General features: G+C 37.6%; 1 protein-coding gene across 3 annotated transcripts in view; it reads left to right on the top strand.

Moving 5' to 3' along the window:
* Positions 1-968: 968 nt before the first annotated feature.
* The window catches only part of LOC137710039 (uncharacterized), an 82,188-nt gene continuing 62,829 nt past the window's right edge, over positions 969-20,327 (top strand). For 2 of the 3 annotated variants that reach the window (XM_088680800.1, XM_088680798.1), the window contains exon 1: positions 969-2,002. In XM_088680800.1, the coding sequence (XP_088536926.1) occupies positions 1,156-2,002 (847 nt within the window). In that variant the 5' untranslated portion in view covers positions 969-1,155. Of the gene's footprint in view, positions 2,003-2,098; positions 2,283-20,327 lie in introns of those variants that run through there. The other variant, XM_068448999.2, reaches the window with a different exon arrangement.

Below are 20,327 nucleotides of genomic sequence, written 5' to 3'. Positions count from 1 at the left end.
AACTATTGGTAAGGAGACATATTTAAAAGAGGGTTTTGACATGAGATAAAAAGATTAAATGGGTCCAACGCCCTAATTAGCAATGAATCATTGTCTTTCATTTCTAATGGCTCAATCAAAAATGTTTTAATTGAATTGAAAAGCACGTAATTAAAATGACACAACCTCCCTGAGATCTTATTCAACAATGTTGGCTCGTTGTTGCAATAACCCAATAAGTCCATGGTCATCCAAGAGCCTAAGATAACTATAAAGTCCAATTTCAAAGGATTGCAAAAACCGTAGTAGTAGTAGTTACTTCCAATATTTGAAAAATTCGTTTTTGATATTGATTTGTTTTTCTCAAAACAAATAGTGGGAGTATCATACGCTACTAAACTATAATGATTTCAATTAGTAGTTATATATATCTCCAATATTTTGAAAAATGTTTTGATATTGATTTGTTTTATGAAAACGAATAGTGGGGATATCATATGCTACTAATTTCATTAACTTTGGACTAGTAGTTGTAATAGGACAATTTATTTGAATATGTTTAAATAAATAAAATTGATGAGACCTTAAAATCCCTCAACCAACAAAGAATATTAAGTTGATAAGCGAGAGATGCTTTGAACATTTCTTCGTAGGCCTTCCACCGTGGTGGGCTCCAATCGTTTGTGACTCATGCACCGACTTCACCCTATAATGGGGAAGTACAAAGTATGGGCTTACATCCAGGAGGAGTCCATAAACATATGATGAGGTGAGTGTAGACAACGAGTATGACCAACATGATATAATTCTGAGGTTGTGCTTGAACCTCTACATAAACTAAGCATGGTGGGAATAACTTAACTAAGTGCAATGGTGCCAACATGATATAATTCTGAGGCATTCATTCTCTAGAGGCCAAACTAGATGGGTAATTACAAGAGTTGTAAATGAATAAAGTGTTATTCTCTCATCATTATTTTTGCTAACCAACATGATATAATTCTGAGGTGGGCTTGGTAATGGTGAGTCTCCCATACCCCGCTAAGAGTTCAACATAACTCTCGGATTCTATTTGAGGGATATGGAATTTGCCAAAAATGGTGGGTGGTGTCATTCGGTTCAAAGACCCGAATCGTGTGACTTAATCAACAATCAAACTAATTTATATTATTGTTTATGTATTTAGATATGGTTGGAAGCACATTCGCGAAAATACTCGACAAACATTGCCTAGAGGGGCACAATTTCCCATCATGGTATCGTAATGTCAAGATTCTCCTAACATTGGAGAAGATTATTTACGTACTTGATAAGCCTCTTCCTGACATACCTCTTGGCCCTGAAGCCACAGAGGATGAACGTGCTAAGTATGACAAGCATGTTGAGGATGATACACAAGCCAAGTGCTATCTGTTGGCTTCCATGAATGAGGAGCTACAGAGACAGCACGAGGGCATGGACAGTGCATTTTCCATAATACTCCATCTTACGGAGTTATATGGTGAAGGGACGCGCAACCGTCGCTTTAACACTGTTTGTGAACTTGTGAAGACCAAGATGGTCAAAGGGGCTCCAGTGCATCAACATGTACTGAAGATGATAGGATTCATAGAACAACTGGAGAACCTAGGTACTCCACTTGACGGGGAATTGGCCCAGGACTTTATATTGGCTTCTCTTCCTGATTCATTTTCGCAGTTCGTAATGAACTACAACATGAATAAGATGGATCATACTCTCTCTGAGTTACTAAACATGTTAGTAACTGCTGAGAAAACTATGATGAAAGAGAACGTTGTAGGGACTTCTGCAGTAGCCTACAACAAGCCATCCTCTTCCAAGTCTAAGCCGCAAGGCAAAGGCAAAGGGAAGGAGAAGAAGTCACCCACTCTTAAACCGAAAGGGGGAGTGAAGAAAAAGAAGGCAATGGAGCCCAAGGGGGCTTGCCACCACTGTGGAAAGGAGGGACATTGGAAGAGGAATTGCAGGTTATACCTTGCAACTCTTAAGGACAAGCCACAAGGTATGGTTTATGTTCTTATCTTCAATTCTAATTGTTAGATCTTCTAAATATTTATATTTGATATAAAGTGCTAATCACTTATATAATTGTATATAGGTGGAGGAGCTAAGTAGAAGAGGAACAAGCAAATAAAAGAGTGGAGAAGGGTTCGGTCACCATGTTTTTGCTTACTACTTGGGAAGTTTGTTTAGGCATTTAAAGATTGTCTTTAAACTTTCTTATTGTGTTAAGAACTTATTATGTGGCTTCATATGATGGAAGACCACTATTAATGCCTAAATGTTTAAAGGTACTTAAATAAGTCTCTAAATGTTTAGAGATAATTCCTTTTAAGTTAAACATTGTGAATGTTTGTGTTATCATATTAATGTAATATGACGAATGCCTTCTAAAATATTTCCTTAAAGTAATGTTATGAATTGAAGATTGTCTTGTTGTATCCTAGATAAGATACATGATAATAATGATATTAGAAATAAGAAAAACGTTTCTTATATGGTTATCACTTAAACCACAATAATCAAGATCACTCTTGATTCAATTAGTAGTTTTGAACAATTAATTGGACATTCTTAAAATTGTTTTAAAATGTCAAGTGTGTTTAAACCAAAAATTTAAGTGTCTAAATCAATAAAATGTTTAAAGGTTTTAGTCACTTAATAACAAGACATCAACTTAGTGAAGAGTGAAACAAATGAGCTTGAAAGGTTTTAAAGCTACTACACAATGTCCTCAACCCGTATACTCCACGTTTATACAATTTTTGAATGTATGAAATGATTTCTCATTAAAGTCATGAGAAATAGTGGGAGGTGATAAAATTGGATATAAACTTGAATATGATTGGTTTATAGTTGTCTAAATAATAATAGTACTTGACTATTATTGAGAGTTTATAATTTTAATTGTTAAAAGACTCAAGCTCTACAAAACATTAATATTCTATGTTGTGTAACATTCTAAAGAATAGTCTTTGAATGTAGGTTTCGTCAACCTAGCATAAAATGGTTATATGTTGGGAGTTGTCCACATTCTCTTTTATGAGAACAAGCTAAATTACAAAGCATATGGACAAGTTGATGAAACAAAAGGGAATAGTTTCAAAATGAGTCACAACATATAGTTTAACAACAAGACAATCCGAATTCGTCACCTTATGTAACTATAACGCTCCATGTAGTTTTTTGATAAAGAATTATATCAACCACCTAGAAGGAATGGTTGAGTTTCTATATCCTTAGTAGAAGCCTTGCTTTCACTAAAGACTTGGATAATTCTTATATGACTACATTAAAGTCTTAGTATGACTAAAACTTGAAGAATGGTGTATGACACCATTTAAATGATTCATTTAAATAACTTGTGTTAGCTAGTATTGTTGATAGTCTCAAAATTGTTGAGACATCATTAATAAGCTAATGGATCTCAATGATTGTCAATAGATCCAAAACAAGTTAGTGGGAGCAATATGCATTCAAATCAAGAAAAATTTAAGTGTTAAGTTTTGAATGAATGCTAAGTTACAACAAGCCCAATGGGAGTGATGTCATAATTTGAGCAACAAGATATGAATGAAGTCTATTTTGATAGACTTGATCAAACCTAGATGTTACTCGAAAAATGACAAGACATGACACGGTTAATTTTAAGTATAGACTTGAATTGGACTTATTGATATAACAAAGGCTATCTCAAGGAAGTTATATGGGGAAATTAAATCTCAAATGTTGAAGATTTAAGAAAGCATTTTACTATATGATAGAAAATCACTTTCATAACCCTTATAATGAATGTGTCATAAAATCACAAAAAGGGACACATGTATGGACTTGTGAGTAGATATCCAAAAGTGAAAAACCATGGGTTATCACTTTAAGATATTACTATATCCCAGGATCAGAACCAAAGCAACTGATAGAGTATTATTGCCTTTAAGAAAAGAACATCAGAGTGGGACTTTGGAAGCGTGCATTCACTTAGGTTACGAACCAAAGTGAAAATAACCCATTTTAACAAATGGAACTTCATAATGGATGAAGTACTAATCATATGAATGTATTGTTAGTATCGTACTACAATGGTCTCAAGGTTGGAGCAAAGTTTGTATAAAGTATACAAACAAAATACATGTCGATATATTGTTTTAGAAACTGCTTCAAAAGGTGTTTTGAAAGGAAGGGGTTCTTTTAGAACCAATGATTGAATCCAAACCATAAGGTCGTTAGTAGGATACTACGACGTAATGGGGCGATAGCTCAAGCCATGGAATCAAGGTCTCATCAAAGTATTCGAACACAAGAAAGAGACATCATCAAAATGTTTTAGAAACATTTGATAAGTAAATCCCTTTTAAATTAAAAGGTGACTAATACATAACCAAGTTAACCTACGAGCATAAGCTCACTCAACTAGCATGTATAAGATACACTAGTGATTGACTTTAGTGCAAGTGGGAGATTGTTGGAAATATGCCCTGAAAGTCAATCTTTGGAAGAAACCTTTCAGGACAATGAATTGATGTATATATGACTCTTATACATCGGAAGGCAAAGATACTAATTAGGACTATCTCAATGAACAAAATATGTCCTAAATAGTGAATCCATGGACAATGGATCGATGGAAGAAGTAACCTAATGATGTTAGATTACAGAGACCTTCTTCTCATAACCATCATGTCCAAAAAGGTTCTTGGTCATAAGGATTGTCGGAGGGATACTGACAATCCATAGACCGGTACATACTATGTCTGCTTCAATTGGAAGGATGGAAAGTCTCATCCCATTCGTGTAGCGACACTAAGACAAGCATGTAGGTGCTCATTAAGGGAATGAGTTCACTGAACACAATCGAACGAGAGTACTTGCATGGAGGTCTACTCACATGTCAAGCAAGTAACTCTAATGGTTGGAATAATGTAAGTAATCCTTTGACCTGAGGCATCGTCGTTGTCTTGTGGTTAAGTACTTAATCTTTGATTATGTTAAAGTCATTCCATACGCGAGTGTCCAAGGCATCGTTGGGGTTAAGCCACTTAGCCATGAAGGCAAGTGAATGCGCAACAAGGAATCTCTAATCCTCGATAAGAAAGGATGAATACTCTAAGATATGATTCGGGAATCTTCGGCCGAAGTATCGAGCGTAATAAAGGAAAGCGTTCCTATACGTCTCAATTGAATCGTATAAGAAGGAATAATCACATTAGGGGTTTGACATTATAAATCCATACCCTAGTGATGTGATTGAGAGTATTGTTTTAGAGAAGGATCGAATTACATTGTAATTCCAACTGAATAGGTTCTCCGAATAAACTTCTACATTAGCTTGGGTAGCCATGATATATGGTTAGATGTCACTCATGGCTTGTGAGTTCTTCTAGATAATTAAATGTAGTCATCAAAAGGAAGGTGAATTAAAAGTAAGTTTTAATTCACTAAGTGATTGGATAATCAATTGGATTGGTACCAATCACCTCACTGCCTTGCTAATTAGAACCTAAAAGATTGTTCACCAATACACTCTTGTAGTGAGTAACTAATGGATGAAGGAAATAATTAATTGGATTAATTAAGTGTTTTGATTAATTTAGAAAGTCTAAAGAAATCATAAAAGCGATAAAGATCGTTTTGGGCTTATAGAAACGTTCGGGTTTAATTAGGCCCATTGGGCCAAAACCCATTGGGCTTTTATTCAAGCATTGGATGACTTGAAATAATTAAAAGCCCAAAGCCCAAACCAAACACATATGGCCGGCCAAAGAGAGGGAGAGAGAGAAGGTCAATTGTTGACTTGTTTCTTTATGTAATAAAAGGAACATTATAGTGAAAGATGGATTAGGGTTTTTGATGTGTTCTAAAACAACAAAAGAGAAAAAGAAAAGCTCTCTCTCTTGAACACAAAGGGCCGGCCACCAAGGGGGTGATTTAACTAATCATCTATACACCCTTTTGGTTATTCCTTCATCTTTCTCATTACAAAGTGGGTGAGGATCTTTAGAGGTTTTCATATCTTTGGAAACTTGAAGAGAACCTAGGAGCACTTACTATACAAAGTGGAGGAAGAAAGGAGGAAGGCTAGGCTCAAGGAGTTTGAGGAGCAAAGATCTTGGAGGTGGTCCATCCTTGGTCTAAGATCTAGATCAAGAGGTATAAAACTAAACCTCTAGTTTGTTCTTCTTATAAATTTTGTTTTGATGCATCTTATATAAACCTATGCATCTTGAAGGGGATTTGCATGACTATAGCTTTGATAAAATGTATGACATGCTTCCGTTGCTTTCGTATATATAAATTTTGAATTGTATATGCATGCTAGTCACTAGAAATCCCACATGAATCTCATAGATTTCCCTTCAGTATCTCAGGGATTTCAAACGAACATGACACAATATAGAACATCATTCCCACGACATTTAGCTTACTTTACACTTCAACAAACATTTAATCATAGTTACCACTTATTAGTTCACATTTAATCAATTAAAACAACATTTTGAATGTAGTAACATGCCTTAGAGAATTCCCTCAATTCCTTACTAGAATGCACTCAATTTTCACACAGATTTTCTAACTCCACACCCTACACTAGGTAGATGTGAGAAGATTGATGTAAATATGAATTCTAACACTCACATATGTTATATCAAAGAAAGCATTTTCTGGATTTACGACAATGACATGAATATGATCTCATGAATGGAATGCTACTACTTAGAACGAGAACCAGTGATTCCATATGCTCATACCAAATTCAAACTCCACATATTGAACACATAACATCAAGATAGAAGTTGAGGGTTGTAACGGGGTTAAGGGTATTGGTTAACAAAGAAAGGTAAAGAAAAACAAAGGTTCTTAAAGCAATAGGAAGCAAAGTAATGAAATTGACACTTAAACTCACTTTTAATGGCAGAAATCAACTTTTAAACACAAGGGAAGATTCATGCACGAACTAGGGTCAAATTCACTCTTTTGGACCCCTCCTTCAATAACCAACACTTGTGAGAGCATTCTCACTTATTTTTCAACTCTTTTCTTTCTTTTCACCACTTTTCTATTTTCTTTTATTTTTTTCCACGAATTTTTTCTTTTATTTTCTTCTTTGCCGTGCCCTATTATCTTCCCCCACACTCTTTTTCTGCAATATATTGATCAAAAGGAGTTCATTCTAAGTCATGCTTCACTATCCTTTAAGAACAAGGGTATGGGAAGTCCTAATCTAGGCTAGGTAAGGATAATGTGGCTAACAAAGAAAATAGGCTTGATAAGGCTCAAAAGGGGTAATCCTACAATACATGTGAAAAGGGATAGGCTTTTTGGCTTTGGCTTGACTAACAACTTCATCTTATTGTATGTTATGCAATCAATATCATGCTTTGATTGAAATGGGCATGAGTTCTAGTATTTGGAACTATAATGAAATGCATTCCAAGTAGCAACCAAGCAAAGAATGATGAGATCATGCAACGACTTTAGAAAACAAGAAATCACAGATTTATACTCTCCAAAGAACGTTATAGGCTCAAGTCTCACAAGGATGTAGCTTTAGTTTGAGTTCCTTCCTTCAAGCATGTTACAAAAACTGATTTTCTCTTTGTAATTACATGTGAATTCATAAGCTATAACCATAACCAAGCATAAACCAAAGCATAAATCAACTTCCAGCCATGTTTACAACATTCTTTAATAGTCATGTAATTTAAAACCAAATCCTCATCATTGTGTTGGAAGGTGACCTAAGACACAAACAAACACACAAAACAACTTTAAAACAACTCTTTTTGGGTTTTTCAAAACTGTTTTGCAATTGTTTTGTAAATTTTCGGATTTTCTGATCAAAAGACATTAAAACACTTCAAAACACTCTAAAACACTTAAAAACAGTGAGAAACAACATTCTAAGTGATAGGTGATAAAATCCCACGAAAATCATGTAAAATCATGCAAAAACACTTGTTTACCCCCCCACACTTAAATCAAACATTGTCCTCAATGTTTCAAACAAAAACACACAATCAACCAAACAATATAAACTAACTATCATAAAAACAGTAAAGAGATAGGGATTGAGGAACGCAAATCTGATTTTGTAGCATGAATTGGTGAATTGCCCAAATCCTCTCTAGTTGAATGCATGGGTTGCCTCCCAAGGAGCGCTTGCTTTAACGTCGTGTAGCCGGACGAACATGCTTCTTAGCCTCACTTAGAGCCCACAGCATGGAGAGTATTATCCTCCACAATCTGCCCTTCCACATTTGCATAATAGGGCTTCAAACGATGCCCATTCACCTTGAATTCTTGGCCATTCCTCAAGCTTTGGATTTGAACTGCGCCATATGGAAAAACATTAGTAACAACAAAAGGTCCAATCCACTTAGAACGTAAGTTACCAGGAAATAAACGTAAGCGAGAATTAAAAAGTAAAACTTTTTGCCCTATGGAGAATGTTTTGCTTCGGATCATCTTGTCATGAAAAGCCTTGGTCTTTTCCTTGTAAATGCAAGCATTCTCATATGCTTCACGTGTTAGCTCCTCAAGTTCGTTCAATTGCAACTTCCTATGTATTCCAGCCGCATCTATGTCCATGTTGAATGTCTTGATCGCCCAATGAGCCTTGTGTTCCAACTCCACGGAGAGATGACAAGGCTTTCCATACACTAGCCGAAAAGGGGACATGCCTATTGGTGTCTTGTATGCCGTCCTATAGGCCCATACTGCATCCTCCAAACGCACACTCCAATCTTTTCTTGTTGGTCCAACGGTCTTCTCGAAGATTTGCTTGATTTCTCGATTAAACACCTCGGCTTGGCCATTGGTTCGGGGATGGTAAGGTGTTGAAACCTTATGGGTGACTTGATACTTCTTGAGTAGTGCTTCAATGATAAGATTGCAAAAGTGAGACCCTCCGTCACTAATAAGTACTCGAGGCATCCCAAATCTAGCAAAAATGTTAGTCTTTATAAAATCTGCAACAACTCTAGAATCATTAGTCCGGGTGGCCTTGGCTTCCACCCATTTGGAAACATAATCCACCGCAAGCAAAATATAAGTAAAACCAAATGAAGATGGGAAAGGGCCCATGAAATCAATGCCCCAAACATCAAAAATTTCAACATTAAAGATGGGTGTTTGCGGCATTTGGTCCCTTGCACCTATATTTCCCATTCGTTGGCAACGATCACAAGTTAAACAAAATGTTCTAGCATCTTTAAAGATTGTTGGCCAATAAAAACCACATTCTAATACTTTAAGGGCAGTGCGTTGTGTGCCAAGATGTCCACCACAAGCATAAGTATGATAAACGGTTAAAATCGAATTAAACTCACAATCATGCACACAACGACTCACAATCTGATCTGCACAAAACTTCCACAAATAGGGGTCATCCCATACATAAAACTGTGACTCTTTCTTTAACTTATCACGTTGGTGCCTAGCTAGGGTACTTGGAACACGTTTTGACACCAAAAAATTAACCAAATCGGCATACCAAGGTTCACATACCTTAATGGACAGCAATTGCTCATCAGGGAAAGTCTCTTGGATGGGTAAGGAGTCCTCATTGCACACCAAACGACTTAAATGGTCAGCAACTACGTTCTCACTCCCTTTCTTGTCTCGAATTTCAATATCAAACTCTTGGAGAAGAAGCATCCATCTAATGAGCCGTGGTTTAGCCTCATTTTTAGTGAATAAGTACCTAAGAGCTGCATGGTCAGAAAATACAATCACTTTAGTGCCAAGTACATAAGAACGAAACTTATCTAAAGCAAACACAACGGCAAGAAGTTCTTTTTTAGTGGTAGAGTAGTTTAATTGAGCATCATTTAAGGTCCTAGAAGCATAGTAGATGGCGTGGGATTGCTTATTCCTCCTTTGACCCAAAACAGCCCCTATTGCATAATCGGATGCATCGCACATGAGCTCAAAAGGCAACGTCCAATCAGGTGGAAGGATGATAGGTGCCGTGGTTAACTTGTCCTTGAGAAGCTTGAATGCCTTCTCACACTCCTCGTTGAACTTAAACGCCACTTCTTTTTGTAGGAGACGGCATAGTGGTTGTGCAATTTCAGAAAAATCCTTGATAAATCGCCTATAGAATCCTGCATGGCCAAGAAAAGAACGAACCTCTCTAACCGAAGTAGGAGAGGGTAAGTGACGTACAAGATCTATGTTAGACTTATCAACTTCAATTCCTTTTTCAGAGATGATATGACCCAAAACTATACCTTGCTTAACCATAAAATGACATTTTTCCCAATTCAAAACAAGGTTAGTTTCCACGCATCTTTTCAAGATTAAAGTAAGATTATGCAAACAATCATCAAATGAGTCTCCAAACACACTAAAATCGTCCATAAATACTTCAATTATCTTTTCAACATAATCTGAGAAGATACTTACCATGCATCGTTGGAAAGTGGCCGGTGCATTGCATAAACCAAATGTCATACGAAGATATGCAAAAGTACCAAATGGACAAGTAAAAGTGGTCTTTTCTTGATCATTCGGCGCTATGACAATTTGATTATAACCCGAATAACCATCAAGAAAGCAATAAAAAGAATGACCGGCTAACCTTTCAAGCATTTGATCGATGAATGGCAAGGGAAAGTGATATTTCCTTGTTGCGGCATTTAGCTTCCTATAGTCAATGCACACTCTCCAACCGGTTTGAATGCGTGTAGGCACAAGTTCATCTTCTTCATTCTTCACCACCGTGACTCCGGACTTCTTGGGAACCACTTGGACCGGCGAAACCCAACAACTATCCGAGATAGGATAGATGACGCCACAATCAAGCAATTTGATGATTTCCTTCTTCACTACTTCCATCATTGGTGGGTTGAGTCGACGTTGGGCTTCCCTTGATGGTTTGGCGCCTTCTTCCAAGAGAATTCGATGCATGCACGTGGTAGGACTTATGCCCTTGATATCGGCCAAAGTCCACCCTATAGCCGTCTTGTGCTCTTTGAGAACCCTCACCAATTTCTCCTCCTCTTGTGCCGTGAGTGATGAAGCTATAATGACGGGCAATGTGTCTTGCTCGCCCAAGAACACATACTTCAAGTGATTTGGCAACGGTTTGAGCTCAAGGGTAGGTGGTTGTTCTATAGAAGGAAGCAACTTATTAGTCGAAATTGGAATTGAAAGTGGAGTAGGGGACTTAGCTTGGAGCCGTGGCAATGACTCTATGGCTGCCACGGTCTCAATTACATCATCATCAAAGGCCACGGTATAGGGTGGCAAGTGTGTGCCGTGGGGTGCCATGATCTCAACCATGTGATCCTTCACTTCTATGCCGTTTGCGATGAACGTTTCAAGTGCATCTCCATGTAATTGATCAAGGTGTACCTGCGCCAAAGAATCAAGAATATCAATAGAGAAACAAGAGTGATCATCATTAGGAAATTTCATAGTTTCAGAAATATTAAAATCAATCACTTCCCCATCGAATTCCATTGTTAAAGTGCCCTTAAACACATCTATCTTTGTTCGGGCCGTCTTCATGAAGGGCCTCCCAAGAAGAATCGGCAAAGATGGAGCATGGGTGGTCTCTTCCATTTCAAGAACTGATGCAAAAATTAACTTAACACACAAATTAACCCTCTTTTGACAATTGTAGCATATAAATAAGTAGGGATCGTTCTTACACCGAGGATTAGGAGGGCTTGCTAAACACTCTAAACTGACTCAAATAAATAAAACTAACCTTTAAAACACTTAAACTCACTTAAAAAAGACTCCCACACGTTCACAAGACTCAAAATAGGCTAAAAACACTCAAAACTGCCTTAAAAACACAATCTGGGCAGTTTTGAGCCTAAACACAAACTTGGACGAAAATTGGTTCTAACTTGACTCAAAACTCTTAAAAACACAATCTAAAACATATTTGGACCAATTAGACACTCTAAGACAATGGGGGATTTGGTTTTTGACGAAAATCAAACAAACAAAACAAATATGTAAAATAGGCAGATTTGGACGAAATTGATAAAATTAAGTGGATGGTGAGATGGCTAGGAGGTTTTTCTCCACACATGGCATACTTGCATACAACACAATCTTCAGTTGCTTATTCGATGAATTATGAACCTCAACACCCCAAGTTAATTAGGTACGCTTAAATTAACTCTCAGATTTCCCTTAGGTCATTGAATTGAATGGAATTAGCGCATTGCAATCAAATTATTCCTTAAAAGTTTTCTATATGAAAGCGCATAATAGAAAGACAATCAAAGATCATTAGGTTCTATGGAAATCATAGGTGTTGACGAGGCATTCGTAACTATGAAAGCGCATGATACTTATGCCAAGAATTTACTTAACATAATTGTGACCAACAATCTTAACTACTCATGAATATAAGTTCCCAACGATTAGGTGAAGTTTCCTTATACCCTAGCATCATATTTATGCATGCAAATTAAGTGCGCACTCTCAATTCATATACATAAACAAGTTTTAATTAAAACAGATAAGTAAATTGAATTCATCATTCATGAAATCACAACTGAAAGTAATCAAATCATCATGCAAATATAACCATGGTTTCGAAATTCCCCTTAGCCAAAAAGGGGATTAGTTCCTCATGCTTGCACAACAAAAAGTATTGAATTTAAACATAGAAATCATAAGAAAGATTACACCTAAACGCTCAGCAATTCCAAGATGGATTTGATGCACGGTTTGGCTCTTCCTCCTCCTCCTTGCTGCGGCACAAGATGTGTGTGGTGGAATTGGGGGGTTTGGATGGTGTTTTCTTGTTTAGAGGGATGGAGGATGGTTGATTATGGTGGGAAGGGTGCGGTAGATGTGTATGGATGTGTAGGGAGGTGTATGGAGGTCAAGAATGGAGAATGGAGGTGCGGCACAAGGGTTTCTGAATAGCAGAAGGGGGTTGTACGAATTTTTGGCTGCAATTAAGTTTATATAGTCCTAGGGTTAAGTAGATTAGGGTTAGGCTTAACAGATTTAGTGGACTAGGGCCCTAGGGTTCGGCTATGGTTAATCAAATCCACTTAGGAGGAGGTTTTGGCCCACATAGCTTTATAAAAGGATTTGTATACCCAAATCCACAAGGATTAGGCCTTGAAAATCAGAATCCTAAAGGAATTGGGCCTAGGAAGGTGCGGCAGATTTAGGGGAGAGGGTTGCTTGGCTTGCAAGGCAAGGCAAAGCCTTCTAGAAAGGTTTGGGGCGCCACTTTTCTAGGGTTTCTAGAAAGAATAGGTTTTGTGGCAGATTTAGGCCTTCTAGAATAGGATGCTTCTAGAAATAGGTTCTAGAATTATCCATTTAGGTCCCCTTGCAATTAGGATTAAGACATGATAAGGTTTGGATAGGATAATATGAGATAAGGTTTGGATAATGTTTTGGATCATGTTGGATAAGGTTAGATAAGGTTTTGGATAATGTTTCCTCTTTTGATCTCCTTCCTTATCCCCTTTGTCCTTAGCTTAGTTCCTTCCTCTTCTTATCACATTTCCAACTTCTTGAAGTCCAAATTCGTCCATCCATGTTGGCCCGTATGTAAGCTATCCACATAGTGTCCAAAATAGCTCCAAAATGCACCAAAATGCACTTTCTTGATACTTTAACCCATAGGACCTACAAACGCACGAAATTGAGTGGTAATACGACATTAACTAAGAAATAATAGCACAAATGCACAAGAATAAGCTAGTTAAGTAGCCTAAATATGCTCCTATCAAATTCCCCCACACTTATCTTTTGCGAGTCCTCGAGCAAAACAAACAAACAAAAGTAACAAAACAAACAATCTAAACCTTCCAACATTTGCCTCAGGGATTTCCAATGAAACATAACATGTCAAAGATCACCACTCACATAGATTTAAGCAATCCTTACCCTCGATCATACTTAATCATAGTCACCATTCACTAGCTCGCATTTAATCAATTAAAACAACATTTTGAATGTAGTAACATGCCTTAGAGAATTCCCTCAATTCCTTTCCAGATGTACTCTCAATTTTCACACAGATTTTCTGACTACACTCCCTACACTAGGTATATGTGAGAAGATTGATGTAAACATGTAGACGAACACTCACATATGTTATAACAAGGAAAGCATTTTCTGGAATTATCAACATGTATAAATATGATCTCATGAATAGAATGCCACTACTTAGACGCGACAACCAGAGATACCATATGCTCAAACCCATTTTAAACTCCACATATTGAAACACATAACAATCAAGATAGAAGTCAAAGGGTTGTAACGGGCTAGGGTATTGGCTAACAACGAAAGGTAAAGGATAAACAAACATTCTTAAAGCAATAGTGAGCACAATATTGAATTAGGCACTTAGAATTCCCTTTAGAACGCAGGAGTCAACTTTGATCACCCAAGGGAGAAACACACAAAACTTAGGGCCATATTCAAACTTTTTGGACCCTTTCTTCAACAATCAACACTTATGAGTTCATTCTCACTTATTTTCACTTCTTTTCTTTCTTTTCTTCTTCTTTTTCTTCTTTTTCACACCTTTTTTTTTTCCTTTATTTTTGCTTTTTCACATTTGTTTTTTCTTTCGTTTTTTCTTTCTTTTTCTTTTCTCGTGCCTCTTTCAAGACGTTGGCACACACACACTCATAAAATCCCTTCCCCCACACTTGTTTTCTGCACAAATGTCACTCAAAAGGAATTCCTTCTAAGTTATGCTCCACTATACTTCAAGAACAAGGGTATGGAAAGTCCTATTCTAGGCTAGGTGAGGATGATGTGGTTAACAAGAAAATAGGCTAAATAAGGCTCAAAGGGGTTTAAACCTACAATACAAATGACAAGGGTGGATTCGACTATTTGGCTGTGGTGGTGACTACTACACAACTTCATCTTGTTATTTGTTATGCTAATCAATTTCATGCTTTGAATAAAACGGGTATGAGTTCTAGTATTTGGAACTATAGTGATGAAACGCATTCTAAGTAGCAACCAAGCAATGAATAATGAGATCATGCAACGACTTTAGAAAACAAGAATTCACAGATTAATAACTCTCCAAATAAACGTTTAGGCTCAAGTCTCTCAGGGATGTAGCGTTTGTTTGAGTTCCTTCCTTCAAGCATGTTACAAAAACTGATTTGATCCTTTGTGATTACATGTGAATTCGTAAACTATAACTACAACCAAGCATAAACCAAAGAGCAAATCAAGCTTCCATCATTGTTTGTAACTCTCTTTAACAGTCATGCATTAAAAACCAAATCCTCATCATTGTGTTGGAAGGTACCCTAAGACACAAACAAACACACAAAAACAACTCTTTTTGGCTTTTTTGAAAACATTTTTTCAATTTTTTCCAAATTTTCGGATTTTTACTTCAAAACACACTAAAACAGCTTAAAACGCACTAAAAACACTTAAAAACAGTGAGAAACAACATTAGAAGTGATAGGTGATAGAATCCCACGAATTTTGCATAAAAACACTTGTTTACCCCCCCACACTTAAATTAAACATTGTCCTCAATGTTTCACACAAAGACTCACATAAAAAGCAAACAAATAATAAGCAACTAAGCATGATAAAATAAAGAGCAAGGAGAAGGGTTTAGAAACGCAAATCTGGGTTTGGAGTGGAAGTTCCATCTTCTCCTTGTCGAATACATGGGTTGCCTCCCAAGAAGCGCTTGCTTTAACGTCTTCCAGCCGGACGAATACGCCATGCTAAGCTTCACTAGTAGTACCCATGGCATGGAGGGGTATGTCCTCCATGGCATGCTTCTCAACGTGCTCATAGTACGGCTCAATGAATGGGAGGGGATAGTGATCCTCCCCGATTATGGTGTTTTGGTTCCTAAAGTCCATGTAAATGCTCCCACCATCTTGAAATCGATTGGGTACCTGCACCAAAGAAGGTAACAACCTATTAGTTGAAATAGGAATTGGAATTGGGGTTGGAGACTTACAAACATATCGTGATGGAAGCTCAAAAGTGGTAGCCCTATCAACAATGTCACTATGGCTACTCTCGGCCAGATTGGGTGGTTTTAGGGCAACCACTCCAATTCCCTCTTCAATGGTGGTTCTTGATGCATCATTCTTGATAGGTGTGGATTGTTCATGCCCTATATCCTTATGCACATCAATGGCAAAACAAGAACGAACATCATTAGGCTTCTTAATAGAGTCATAAACATTGAATTTAATTATATCACCACCAAACTCCATTGTTAATACTCCCTTGGCCACATCAATCTTTGTTTGAGCTGTTTTCATGAATGGTCTCCCAAGTAGGAGTGGCAAGGGTGGAGAATGAACTGAGTCTTCCATTTCACAAGCACATAAAAATCAGCCGGAAAGATTAAATGATTGACCTGCACTAAAACATCTTCCAAAACACCCTTTGGATAGGCATTAGATCTATCGGCCAATTGAATAACCACGCCATCATTTTTTAACTCACCTAAGTTCATAGATGCATAAATTGAGTAAGGCATGACATTAATAGATGCACCTAAGTCTAGCATGGCATGTTCAAAACGATTATTGCCAATAACACAAGGAATTGTAAAACTACCCGGATCTTTGCATTTAGGGGGCATTTTACGTTGTAAGATGGCTGAGACATTTTCACTTACCTTTACAACCTCTTTGTTCAAAATTCTCTTCCTAGTGGTGCAAAGTTCTTTTAAAAACTTGGCATACCTTGGAACTTGCTTAATTGCATCCAAAAGTGGTATATTGACTTGGACTTTTCTAAATGTCTCCAAAATGTCCTTTTCAGCCTCCTCCTTCTTCGATTGCATGAATCTACGAGGAAATGGTGCATTTGGAGGAATAACATTAGAAATAATCGAATTTGGAACCTCCTTACCCTTGGAAGCTGAATGGGGTTGTTTGGGTGGCTGCGGCATGGTGTCTCCTACCCTTGCCGTGGCTTGTTCTTGCTCCCCCTCCTCAAATTGCAACTTTTCGTCCTCCATTGGGGCTGAATTAGAGGGTTGTGAGGCCGTTCCAACTTGTTTGCCACTTCTCAAGGTGATAGCCTTAGCGGTTTCAAAACCTCATTTTGGATTGACGATGGTCGAGCTAGGCAACTTGCCTTGCTCTCTGAATTGGCCCATGAACTCCGCAATCTGCCCTACTTGCTTCTCCAATTCATCAACCCTTTTATCCCTATTTTGCATTCCCTGCGCCATAGAAGTTAGTAATTGAAAAATTTGCTCATTATCTATGGACGAACCTGATTTGGATTGGGTAGGTTGTGCTTGGGGTTGTGTGGGTGCATACGGCCTTTCGTAGAATCCCGGAGGTTGCTGCCTAAATGTGCTTTGTTGTTGAGGTTGTTGTGGCTCCCTCCATTTGAAATTTGGATGATCTCTCCAACCGGGATTGTATGTGTTAGCGAAAAGATCACTCCTTGGTTGGTTTTGGTTCCCATAACCCACGGCATTGGCAGATTCCCACCCTCCGTTCTCAATCAATTGAGGGCACTTGTCCGTGAGATTTCCATTCATGGAGCACACGCCACAAACAGCCACATTTTGTGCCTTTGGTATTTCAACCACCTGCGAAAGAAGAGAAGTAAGATTAGCCATTTGATTTTGAAGTTCGGAAATAGCACTTACCTCATTAACTTGTTGCTGTCGTGGCATGTCTCTTTGGCCAACTCCTTCGTATTGTTGAGCATTCAAAGCTCGATTGGCAATGAGAGTCTTGGTGGCCATGGGTGTTTTGTCCACTAAAGCTCCACCCGCTGAGGCGTCTAGCATTTGACATTCAATTGGTAGAAGCCCTTTGATGCGAAATATATAAGCACACAAATTAAAACCCTCTTTTGACAATTGTAGTATATGAATAAGTAGGGATCGTTCTAGACCGGGGATTAGGAGGGATTGCTAAATCACTTGGAAACTGACTCAAAAACGTAAAACAAAGGTTAAAACAATAAACTAGACTCAAAGAATGCAAAACTAAACAATAAAACACTAAAACAAACCAAAAGACTCAAAACAACCCCAAAACACTCAAAACTGCCTTAAAAACACTTTCTGGGCAGTTTTGAGCACTTTGACTAATTTGGACGAATTTGAGTAATAACTTAAATCAAAACACTTAGAAACACAAACTAAGACACTTTCTAACTAAAATGAACACTAAAGTAAAGGGGGATTTAGTTTTTGACGAAATTAAATAAAATGCACAGATTGTAATTAAAACAGATTATAAAGATGAATTTGATGAAAATATGGATGGAATGCTAGCTAGAAGGTTCTTCTCCACACTTGCATACAAGATGATTTTCAGTTGGTCTTTCGATGAATTATGAAACTCAACACCCCGGGTTAATTAGGTTCGCTTAAATTAACCTTCAAGTTTTCCTTAAGTTAATGAATTGGATGGGACAGCGCATACACAATTCAAAACATTCTCCAAAAGTCCTTTACGTGAAAAGCACAATAAAGATACAATCAAAGATCATTAAGCAACATGAAAACTATAAGTGTTGACGAGGCATTCGTTACTATGATGAGCATGAAACTAGTGCCAAGAATTCATTTAACGCGATTGTTTATAAGCAACCTCCACTACTTGTGAATATAAATTTGTAACTATTAGGTGAAACTCATTTATATTCTAGCATCATATTCATGTATGAAAATTAAGCGTGCACTCTCAATAAACATACACAAATAAGTTATCAATCAAACAGTTAAACGAATTGAATCCACAACTCATGAAATTCCAACCAAAGGTAATCAATTCATATTGCAAGCATAAACATGGTTTCGAATCACCCCTAGCTAACTAGGGATTTAGCCTCTCATGTTCACAAAAAGAGAAACAAAATTGAAATTAAACATAGAGAACAAAAGATTGATTACACCTAGAACGCCCAACGAATCCACTTGAATTTCTGCGCGTTTAAGCTCCTCTTTCTTCTTCTCCTTGTTGCGGCAGAGATGGTTTAGGGGGTTTTTGGATGTTATTTTGGGTTGGGAATGGATTTAGGGAGGTGAAGGGTTGCGGCAAGGTGATGGGAAGGTGTATGGAGGTGTGGATGGTGGCTGCAATGGTGGGAAGGCTGCGGCAATATGGAATTTGGGTGATGGTGGCTGCGGATTGAAGGGAGAGAATGGAATGGATGGTTGCGGCTGAGAGCTTAGGGTCAATGATGGTGAATGTGAGAGAATGAATAATAATTGAATGAATAGAGACTAGGGTGGAATAAAGGGTACGACTCAGATTAGAAGGCTTAGGGTTTTTGGATGGGAATTACGGCTGAGATGATTTTGTGGCTGAAAAATATGAAAAGAAAATAATGAGAGGTCCCTAGGGTGTGGCTAAATGGTGGAAAACCTAGGGTTTCAGAAATTCAAACCCTAGCTTATTTTTATTAACTAAAATTAAATTAAAGGCTGCTAGAATTAGGGAATTAAATCAGAAATTAAAGGGGATGGCTGCAAGGTGTGGCTAGGGTTTAGGTTAGGAGAGGGAAATAGGGTTTAAGTGCACAACATTGGACAAAAATGCCCCCCTTGCATGGCAAGGGAAGGAGAGAAGAGAAAAGGGCACGGCAAGGTTGTTTAAGGGGCCTAGGGCCTTCATTTTGTGTCCTAAAGTGCCTACAAGGCCTTCAAAGTGGCTAGAAAATACGGACGTTTAAGATTAGGAAAGGTTACCAAAACGGGAAACCTAGGGTTAACTTTCCTATTTCAAGTAGGAATCCTTGTTGAAGTAGGATTCCTCGTTTGAGTAGGAATTCATCGTTTCTTCAAGTCTTCAACTCATTCATTCCTCTTTTGCTCCAAAAGACTCCAATTTGCATCTCTTTGCACACTTTGGCCTTATAATCTGAAAATACACAAAAGTGACTTTAAACACTAAAATAACTATGGAAACACAACATAAATGCACGAGAACAAGCTAATTAAGTCGCATGAATATGCTCCTATCAAATTCCCCCACACTTAACTTTTGCTAGTCCTAGTCCTCGAGCAAAACAAAACAACTAAAGAAAGTAAGACGAAACAAAACAATTAAAACATAACCTAAACCTTCCAACGTTTGCCTCAGGGATTTCCAATAAAACATGACATGTCAAAGATCATTACTCACATAGCTTTTAGTCTTCCTTCCCCTCGAGCACATACTTAATCATAGCCACCATTCACTAGTTCGCATTTAATCAATTAAAACACATTTTGAATGTAGTAACATGCCTTAGAGAATTCCCTCAATTCCTCACTAGTTATGCACTCAATTTTCACTCAGATTTTCTGACTACACACCCTACAATAGTTATATGTGAGAAGATTGATGTAAACATGAAAGACTAGTACTCAC

Source organism: Pyrus communis, chromosome 12, assembly GCF_041283825.1.
Source record: "Pyrus communis isolate YQ-2024b chromosome 12, ASM4128382v1, whole genome shotgun sequence".
NCBI classification, from domain to species: domain Eukaryota; kingdom Viridiplantae; phylum Streptophyta; class Magnoliopsida; order Rosales; family Rosaceae; genus Pyrus; species Pyrus communis.
Note: the sequence above shows the minus strand (reverse complement) of the source record. Positions and strands in the feature narration are given on the sequence as shown.